The 11,195-nt window shown below is 31.3% G+C and overlaps 1 protein-coding gene and 1 pseudogene across 1 annotated transcript; one reads left to right on the forward strand and one right to left on the reverse strand.

Moving 5' to 3' along the window:
• Positions 1 to 2,782: 2,782 nt before the first annotated feature.
• Positions 2,783 to 4,498, forward strand: LOC145628481 (protein GAST1-like). The gene is made up of 4 exons (XM_081680779.1): positions 2,783 to 2,942; positions 3,216 to 3,263; positions 3,658 to 3,691; positions 3,954 to 4,498. The coding sequence occupies exons 1-4, from the start codon at positions 2,871 to 2,873 to the stop codon at positions 4,133 to 4,135; spliced, it is 336 nt and encodes a 111-aa protein (XP_081536905.1). The 5' UTR covers positions 2,783 to 2,870; the 3' UTR covers positions 4,136 to 4,498.
• A 1,516-nt stretch (positions 4,499 to 6,014) lies between these two features.
• LOC145628482 (scarecrow-like protein 3 pseudogene) lies at positions 6,015 to 8,060 on the reverse strand (annotated as a pseudogene).
• Positions 8,061 to 11,195: the final 3,135 nt, after the last annotated feature.

Below are 11,195 nucleotides of genomic sequence, written 5' to 3' on the forward strand. Positions count from 1 at the left end.
GAAGAAATAGAAAAGGACCGACACTCTACCAAAATGGATAGTATCATCTTCTTCAAATTAAATGAAAGATCAGATAATAAATACTGACACAAAAAAATAGAACCAGTGGCTGAAAAGAAATAGAGCAAATTATGACATAAAATAAGAACCAATTTTCCCTCCCTATAGGCAAGAAGGACCTTTGCAACATTAATGGGGGCAACAAACAGACATACCAACCTAACATTTTTTATTATTTTTTTTTTTTTTTGGGGGGTTAGAAATTCATACAATATTAAAAATTCCAACAAGATTTTTGGCCAATCAGATAAATATTCTCTTTATTATTATCCGTTTTTCACATTTGTCAATGCATAAACTTAATAATTAATCTAACCATTATAAAAACTTAATTATTTGCTTAAAAATAGATATGGAGACACATCAGTCAATACCTTGCATGATTATGTTTTTCCTTACACACAACTTATCAAACATTGTGATTATGTAAATGATGTCAGTAATCAATATAATACGATTAATAAAAGAGTAGAGAAAGTATACCATGTTTATGTAAAAACGTTTTAACATTAGTCGATACACATCGTAATCTATTAATTAAATTTGAGGGCGTGTATTTTAATAATTTTGTGTAATGAAAAATACAAGCCAATAATATGAATGAATGATGTACTTGTTATAAATTCACATGGTGTGTTTATTATAGGTCTTTGATAAGTCATACCTTTTTTGTGTATATGTGAAATATTGAGAGAAGTTTAAGGCAAAAAACCCGAAATAGTTGAGCATGTGATAGCACATGGAAATGGGCCTATTTCATGCTATCTAACTTTAAATTGGATTTTATAGTTGCACATGGATGATACAATATCCAACTTCCCACCAAGACACAAGTCCCTACTTTTTTTGTATACCACATATTATGTAACGGTGCTTCCTTCTTATTTATTGTCACTATTTTACAAGATTGGTTACAAGATTTTATCACATACTTGTAAATTGACATTTGTCTTTAAATCTACTTGTAATTTCGTTTTTTCGGTTTCAGTTTCGGTTACCTATAAAAGTTTAATAGGTTTTCTAATTAATATTGGTTTATTAGTGTATGAAATTTTTCTGCATTGGTTGCTGTTATTGATATTTGATTATGTTTAGTGGTTTTTATTGTTAGCTTCTCTATATATGAGACTGTAATGTAAAATGAATCGTATTATTATTGGACAAAGTGAGTAATGCTTTAATTTAGGTAATGACTGATACTTGAAGCACAATTTCAATTCCATAATTTAATAGAGATTTCTTTCTTAACCCTTGCTTCTTTCCAAAGGGATAGAAAACGAATTAAACGGAGTTTGGAAATCATGTACAAAAGTCGGGGAACTCTAAACCTATACGGGTGTTATATAAGGCAATTCTTGAGGTTTTGGCGTCCAAGTTTAGAACTTCAAATTTATTTATTTTTTTTTATTTTTTATTTTTTTTTTTAAAAAAAAAACCTTACTATAGATTTGTCGATTTTAGTTTGTTTTGATCCCTTAGCAAAGCACATATCTTAATTATATATATCATGTCTAATCATCGTCATATGCAAACATAATATAACTAGAAAATATCTTTAGAATCCGTTATCTTTTAAGGTTATAGTTGTGCACACATTGCGTGCATAGATTTACAAGCAAAAGCATAATAAACATTTGTAATAGTTTGTCTAAATAATTTTATTAAGAGGAAAAAGACAATTAAGATATTAAATGAAATTATATTTGTGTGGGTTAAAGAAAGTGTCCCTTGAGGATAGTTGTTGAGGATTGATCAAGGTATGAAGTGATGGTGTATGCACATGATACCTTTGAAATTGCCAATTGTGGTCTTTCAAATTGAGATATGGTTGGGAGTTAACTTACATGTTCCAAGTGGGAGCCTACTTCCCTACTTTCCGAAAGCCTCAACTCACAACACAATCCTTTTGGATTATATATGCATTATTATTATTATTATTATATGGAAAAATGTGACTTATCGTACTTCCTTCCTTAATATATAACCTTTGTTTATGTTAAAAGATCATTTTAACAAAAAACTTAAGCTTATGAAGTTATGATTGAAATCTAGACCAAGATTGATTTATATACTCTATCAGCGTACAATAAGAAATAGAAAGAGCTAGTATCATCAAGTTATAAGTGAGACATAAAACAAATTTATTACTTTGTATTAGACAAAATGATATGTTTAATTTCATTAAGATATAAGAAAAATCCCCCTTAAACTAATTAACATCACTAAAGTGCATGTGTTTGATTGAGTGTTGACAAAAGATGTATTGAAGTTAAGTACAAGAGTCACACTCGAAATTGTATTTGATCTATTTGTTGCAAAGTTTTTGAATATTAAATTTAATGTTAACTACTTTGTAGTATGTGTTTTATACTATGTAGCATATTTTTGTAGGAAAAAATGTATCTTTCTCCGATTAAAAACGAGAATAATCAAAACTTTGTCATAAAGAATGAATGTTTTGTATTTCTTTGTGTTGAATTGAAGGCATTGCCCATGTTTTTGTAAAATTACTTGAGTTATAAATATTTTAAAAACTATTAAAATAAACATATGATGCTAATATGGTGTTCATATTTAAATTTGAACAAACCAAAAAGATATTTCTTACTATAAGACCATAATAAATTGCTAAAATGAAGGACAATTTGGTCAAACGTCACTTTCACAATTTATAAAGTTTGTAAATACCATAGATCATATATTGCCTATAAATACCATCTCATTTCACAAAAACTTACATCCAACACACTCTCATACACATCCTTCTTTGAAAAAAAAAACCCAAAAAATCTCCTTTGTTTCCTTAAGAAATGGCAATGTCAAGGAACCTTAGTCTTTTGCTTTATGTCACTTTGATGCTTATTGTATTGACAGCAAACCAGGTACGTTACATTAAATTACTAGCTATCACATAACTTAATGCAACAATCCCTACTTTCCTTTTTAGTCGTGCACATGAAATTTTTTTTAATTGTCTATTCTCTCGTTACAAATTCTACTAAATTAGTGACCGCTAAAAACTGTCACTAATCTCGTAGTTTCTTATAGTGATATACAATATAGAACGTTCTTTCATTACGTACTTATACTCCTTGTACACTAATATACAGAATTATATTAAAGTTTAATGTGTGTTTTTTTTTTACGTTTTACAGGCTTATTGTCAATCTTCTCAACCACAAACCAAAAGTGGCCACTCACTGGTAAGTGCTAACAACACTAACAACCCATATAATTCCGTATTAAAGTTGAGAGAAATGGTGAGTGAAACTTTATACTACCTTCGTTAAGTTTTAGTTGCAACTTTGGAGCATCATTTGTGAGATATAAAATATTCCAAAGTTACTGCTAATATTTAACGACTAATTTAACACTATTGATTTCAATGCATAAAAGTGGTTAATTTCTTAGGACGACGTTTCTTTTGCTGATTAAATGTAGAAATTTAACTTTTATGACATTTAATAGAGAATGATCTTTTTACACAATTATGTATATGTTGGTTGGAAACTTGGCTAAAATACCCATCTAACCATATCCTGAAAAGGGACAAAATTAAATTACTCATTTCAACTTTTTTTTGTAATTTATATGCAGTACGGCGCGTCACAAGGAAGCCTCCATCCTCAAGGTAGGTTTGCCATCAAATCTTTGTGACACTAGCTAGATTTAAAAGTGTTAGACATCATATTAGTACCTATTGATAACACATGTCGACTACACTAGCACGTATATCCTATAACAAATCTTACACTTCATACGTGTTAGTGTAATCGACTATCACTCATATAAGTATATATATATATATATTTATGATTTTGTATCTGTATCTGTAACTGTATCCATATTTGTGACCATATATACTTACGAACATAATATTAATGGCATTACAGAATGTGGACCACGGTGCACAATGAGATGCTCAGCCACAGCATACAAGAAGCCGTGCTTGTTTTTCTGCAACAAATGTTGTACAAAGTGTCTGTGTGTCCCACCTGGTACGTACGGCAACAAGCAACTATGCCCTTGCTACAACAACTGGAAGACCAAAAGAGGCGGCCCTAAATGCCCTTAATTATCTCAACTACTCTTATAACTAAGTATTTATTATTGCTTCTACTTCACTAGTTGTAGTAGCTAGTAGTAGTAGTAGCACTAGTAGAATAGTACGTACTTCCTTCAAATCTAACTACATATTTTAAGGTCGTTTTTAGGATCTACTACTACTATTATTACCCAAGAAATGATGGAACCATGTAACTAAGTTGTGGTTCATTCTATTTTATTGATGCATCGATTAATCTACATGATGTAATTCGATTATATTGTAATGTATGTTTTACGAATTATATGCAATATACTACTATAATGTAATGAAATTATCCAAGCTCAGTACCTGTATTACATTTCGATGTAAGAGTTCTCATTTTCGTTTTTACCTTGGAGTTCCATAATTGTCTGTATTATTAGTGAATGCAATAGAGATTAGTAGATTACAACAGTGGCGGATCTTGGCCGAAAATATTAGAGGGACCGAGATTTGAATCTTTTACCTCTCGCCCAAAACTAATCACTATACTCCAATAATTTATAAGTTAAATTAGGTTATTTATTTACATTAACTAATTAATTACACAAAGTTACAGGGGGTCGGGCCCTGGTAAAAGGTCCCCCTCTCGGATTATTATCTATCTAAATGAGTTCAATGTAAGAGTATAACGATATTTCCAAGGATTCAAGTAGACAAGTATTCTCCTGAAAATATTTAGAGGCAAAATTTTGAGAATAGTGAAATTGGGTAGGAACAAGTGAACAACCACCCAAACAAATTCAGGAACATATGACATTTTAGGCCCATGGACCATACTTTGGGTTTAAATAAAATAAATTCAGTAACAAAATCACAAAATATGCAACACTAATAGTTCGGGCCTCCATCAAATTGGGCTGGGCTGACAGTAATATAAATCTGGGCCTTGTACAATAAACTTGAATTGTTGAATATTGGGCCTTCACAAATCACAAGCTTTGTACTGTAATTCACAACTTGGGAAATATTGCAAGAACTCCTTTAGTCCTGATTCCTGAATCAGCTCAGGGCCAAATCAGCAGCAAGAGAACTGTCAAAGATCAAGGTTTGAGATAAAAAGGATGCCGAGTTTTCGGTGGATGATGTTCAGACAGTCTTGACTAAGTTCCGGGTGAAAAGAGTTGCCTACATTCAGAGGAGGACCTTTCACCGGGGCTATTTGGGGCCCGGCCCTTGGTAAATTATTGTAATTAATTAGTTAATAAACTTAAATAACCTTGTATTACTTATAAAATATTGGAACATAGTGACTAGTTTAAAGCGAGAGGCAAAAGATTCAAATCCCGGCCCCTTTAATATTTTTGGTCAAGATCCGCCACTGCCTACATTCCATGAAGAAGGATCTAGTCGAGTGTAGGTTGATCCACTAGGAGTATTGGCCTATCCATCCACATACATGCAGAGAGTTAAGAACTAGCAAACCTTGTGTATGTAACCTGCACACCTAAAGTGCAGGGTGTCTGGCCATTAGAACATAAAATCGAGAAATCTAGCATCACCATTGATGATTAACATAGCACTGGTCACACCTTGCAGGATGTCTGAGCAATAGAACAGAAATTTGTGGCTAATTATCATATACAATCGCGATATCTAGCATCACCATTGATGATTAACATAGCAGTTTTCAGGTCTAATATAAGCGCGGTTTATTTGTTATTCTGTCATGGTTGATTATGCAGAAACGCATTTTTTTTCCCCACAGAATATGGTGTTAGCAATTTGACATTGTAGTATGGCAACCAAGAAAATGTTAATAGGAGTAACTTACTCAAATTGATACAATATACACACCCAAAAACACAAGAAACCAAAAAACAAAAAAAAAAAAAAAAAAAAGGAATAAAGAAGGCAAACCCAATGCTAAAATAAAAGATCATAAAGAGGTTGCTTCCTCATATGATTTACTGGTATACATCTGCTAGCTAACAAAACTATTCATACAAAGATTGAAAACAAACTAAACCAACAACACACTATCAAATCGTATTGATTTCACCTCCTACACCTCCATGCTGATACTGAAAAAAGGGGGCGATCTTGCCAGCAGATAACAACACATCCATTCTCTTCCTTAATCCTATAACCATCACAACTACACCCTTGGAGCAATCGCCGTGCTTGCAACATTCCCATATAGCTTAAAGGAACACTTCCAAATCCAGCTATATCGAGCCTTTGCATCCACCTATCGAGCTTCTCATGCCTTTCTCTTCTTTCCCCTCCTTCACACGCGATTATGTTCTTGATCTCTTCCCCTAGAAGCATCTTCTCTACTTTCCTTCTCTCAACCGATGCTCTTGGTAAGGTACTCTCTAAGCAGTCAAACAATGCAGCATAAAAGTACAATGCCTCGGACAATCTTTCCATCAGTCCTGAACCATTATGATTTGAATCTTGCTCGGTTATCACCATAATCTTCGGTGATAACCCCCACAAAGAAGCAAGAAAACCATCCATCTTAGCTGAAGCATTGACCGAGGTAGGTGATGATGAAGCAGAATCATTACTCGGGCTACCACGCCTATTAGCATTTCCTCCATTAGCCCCATTTACATGATTAAACAATCCTAAAGACGAACTTTTCCTTAGAGTTTCATCATCAGTGGCCAAGAGGGTATGAAGCTGCAGGACCGAGCTTATAGCTAACGCCTCACCGGTCTTAACACGAAGCTTTTCGACATCAAGATTCTCCAATTTGCACACTACAGGATTAAACTGAAATGGCAAATCCAACTTCTCAGCTTCATCAGTTAACCTATGAGCCACTTGTTCTAACACCTCTTTCTGTTGATGAACACCAGTTATTCTCAAATGAGGCGGTCCTTCAGGCCTTGCACTCAAGGCCTGAATAAGGGCAATCCATTGTGCAGGTTCTGATGCATTAAGATCAATAATATGAACCATCTTTTCACCATCCATTGCTTCAAGAATGGATTGATTCGTTACCACGAAAGCGAGCTTTAAGAAGGGAAACAGCTCAAAATACAGCTTCCTAGCAAGAATTTCCTCTGAAACAACAGGCATTCTAGTAAACTGAAGGGCTCTATATATACCAGGCCATGATTTAAGCACCCTTTCAGAAAGGGATTCAGCAAAATAAGCAGCAATTCGCTGCATTGTATCGCCATCAGGCGCGGCGAGGTGAGAGATTTGCTCTAGGGCTAAGTTTGCATTGTCTAGGCTACCATTAGAGACATGGTTTGCACAAGCTAACAACAAATGTATCAAATAAAGACCCCTTTCTTCAGGTTTCAATTCTCTAAGCCAAGGATGTGATGAACCTATATTTGGTGACATTCTAGAGAAAAATTGAAGGGGTGAAGATGAAGTTACTGATGATCCATCATCTTGAAGCATTGGTCCCATTAACAATTACACCCCCAAAACCCCACAAAATTTTTATCCTAATTCAATCAAGCAATCCCAAAAAAAAGGGATTTTTTAATTATAGATAAACTATCAAAATCACAATAACCCAAATCAATCAAACAAATAACAAACTATATGAAATGGGATTTAACAGGTGAAATTCAACAAGGGTTTTTGATAGAATAAAGAGCATGAACTAAAGCAAGAAAAAACAGAAACTTCTGAAACAAGATAGATCAGATATTACCATGAAAAGAGAAAAAACAGAGGAAACTACCAAGAAAAGCTTGAAAGATGTGAAATTTGATTGAATAACACCAAACTATTTCTGGGTTTTGCAATTCAATCAAAACCCATAAAAAGCCCCCTAAAAAGTTGACAACTTTTTGATCAAATAGCTCGAATTTCTCTATCTAAGCCTCTGTTTTCTCTCTAAAAAATGGGTTTTTGATTGTAATAAGTTGGAAAAAGGAGGAAGAAGAGAGAGAAATGAAGAAAGGAAGTGAAGCTTTGAAGAACTCCACAACAAATGGGGGGGTAACGTTAGTAGACAATGCGTGGTAGTAGTTTTTGTCGTCAACTCATTTGTTTTCTTTCTTTCTACTCTTTTATGAAAAAAATAAAAGAAAAAAAACAGAGGAATATGGAATTTATGAGAAGGAGAGCCTCATTTTTTGTTGTTTTTTGTTAACCTTTTTCTTTTTTAACAAATAGTTTGGAGTATTTGTTAATTTTTTATTTGTTTGATTAATTAAAAACTTTATACAGTACATTCTGTACATAAATTTTACAATTACTACTGTTATTTTTACTTGCTCATTTTATGTTTGTTTAACCTCATTTTAACTTTTTTACCATGTATTTATTTAGAAAAATTACTTATTATAATAGGTATTGTACTTCATAAAAAATTTTTAGGGACTTTTAGACAATATCACACAAGTGAGATGAGTTTAGAAAAATTAAGTTTATATAACATATGTTTAGTCGTTTAGATAATTTCATACGGAGTATAAGTTTAGGTAAATTGAATAATAAAAATTAAATCAGATAGTCGAGATAAGATCTTATAAGATATTGTACGACTTCAATTGAAATTAGTCGAAATTTTGAATTGTAATGCTTGCCTTATTCTGCTTATTTGACCTAACATGAATTCATTTTCTAATCTAAAATAACTTGATTATGTGATTTGATTTAATTTTGACCTTATGTATGCGCTAATCTAAAGAAAAATATACGCTTTATTTAAAATGGATCGTATTATATTCATATTTGTGCATTTCCTAGATATGTAATTTGAATAAATAAATTTCACTACTTACATTATAATTAAATACATACTTTCTTAGTATTTACTAATGATTTTTTTATATATATATATAAATAAATAAATAAATAAGGTAATCCAAAGTGAGTATAATATAGTTTTGTCTAATGGGAAAAAGATATGGTAGTGGCTTAAATTTCAATGGATGGTTTCGTCTTAACCTGAAGTGAGTTTGGGAATCAGGGAAAAGAGCCAAAGAAAAAGGCTCCCCAAATTTATTCCCAATCAACACTTGGCTCCAAACATGCCTTAACAAAGACAAACAAAACACTCACACTTTCTCTCTCTAATTTTTCTCTCTCTAAACCCCTAATTTTGTTTGTTAGTGGGGTTTTGTGTTTGGAATAGGGAATTTACATGGAAGCTCACAATTAATAAAATTTAAAAAAATAAATAATTAAATTGGTCTTTTTGTTTGAAAGCCAACACACCAAAGACACATACAAATTGGTATTTATCCCATTCTCCTTATTTAAGACAAACGGGACAAGGTGGTTAAGGATACTTCCAAAAGTAGATACCACTTTTATCTTTTTTTGTGGACTCTCTTATTTTGTCCTTTTACCCAACTACTTTTTTTTTATTTTTCAAGCCTTTTTTCTTTGTATTCAATTTTATTTTGGGTACAATGTATATGTGATTTAATGCAACCAGAGAATTAGTTTTGATTCAAATCTTTTCTTTTGATTAGGGATTATAATGCTTGTTATCACAAGTCCACGTGACATTAAGTGAATATCGACTTTAATGTTTGGATCATTAATTATGATCTCGTTTCACAATCAGGCGTTGGATGTTGGTTGATTTATTGTTCATTTGTTTGCTTTATAATTTTATATGTGTATCTCACCTGACTTGTTTTATATATATAGAATATTAACGTAATTTTAAGGTTTTAATAAACAAAAAATTAAGTTATATTATTACAGATTTACAAGTATAAAAATTAGATTCAAATGTTTGTTTAGAGGTCTTTAAATTTCACAATTGATGTGTACATTTACAACAAACATTTTAGCATGATACAATTTTTAATTTTAATTTTATTTTTGACTGGAATTAAAAGGAAAGAGGTGATATAAACATGTAAGTCATTTTCCCTTGAAAAATTGTGTTTAAAAAAAATTTTGCTCAAAACTTGACTATAATTTTGTTCAACAATTCACAAGTATATTTGATGCTTGATAAACCTAAAAATGATGTATTCTATTGTCACTAAAAGACAATTCCATTTTCCATCATAATTTATCCCTAAAAAAATTAGCTTCATTTTGAAACTTTATTATGTTCATAGTTGGATTATGTATAGCTCTACACGTAAAAATTCGATTATCTCTAATTATTTTTTACCAAAATAAATAAACTAAGATTAAAGTTGTTGGTTTTTTAAGCAGAAGCCTAAAATTTATTAAAAGAATTTCCATACAAGTTCACAAACTTGAGAGTACAAGCAACTAATTTAATAAGGGTGGTTTTGTTAAACAAATAACCTAAGCAGCTGTAGGTCACTGAAAGGGAGCTTTATTAGCTGATTTTGCACATTTCAACTTTTTGTCTTTTTCAATTTGTCTTCAATGTAAACCAAGAAGTTTTGTAAAAGGAAAAAAAAAACACAAAAATTAATTATAAAATCATAAGTAGTGAAAGAAATTTGACTGAGTTACTAATTCGTGTGAAATGGAAAATAACCTACCACATAATTTTTTTAAAAGCAATCCTAATTTTCATCTATTATTACATTGTAGGTTCCTTCAATTCACCCTCTTAGAAAAACTACTTGCATACAAGTTTTATTTATTTATTTATTTATTTACGGAGTAATATCGTTTAGTAAATTATACGAAGTACTTCATATGTTTTCTCAAAAAAAAAAAAAAAAAAAAAAAAAAAAAAAGTACTCTATATGTAGGCCCTGTTCTCATTAGATTATTTTCAGTTCAGTTCAGCTCTAATAAGTTCAGTTCAGCTCTAATAAGTTCAATTCAGCTCCTAATTTCCTTATTTCATAAAATATTCAGTTCAGTTCAATCCAGTCCAGTCAATGAGAACGAGCCTGTAATGTTTTTTTTTTTTTTTTTTTTTTTTTTTTTAAGAAAAAGTAAATTATACATAGTGTATGTACAAAACACTTCCTCTATATTATCCAACAAAAATAGATTATTATGTCCGCTCTGTCTAATTCATCCTTCAATTCATTATACAATGTACTTTGTTATCTAAATTGTTTACTTTATAAACTCGGAATATCTTTCTTAAAATAATTATTATACTTGTAAATTGTATCTAAAATTGTTACTCCTTACAATTTCTCCTCAAGATTTCTTAAAGTAGAAATACAAAGTA

The sequence above is a fragment of the Chenopodium album genome, chromosome 4 (assembly GCF_948465745.1).
Source record: "Chenopodium album chromosome 4, dcCheAlbu1.1, whole genome shotgun sequence".
NCBI lineage: Eukaryota > Viridiplantae > Streptophyta > Magnoliopsida > Caryophyllales > Amaranthaceae > Chenopodium > Chenopodium album.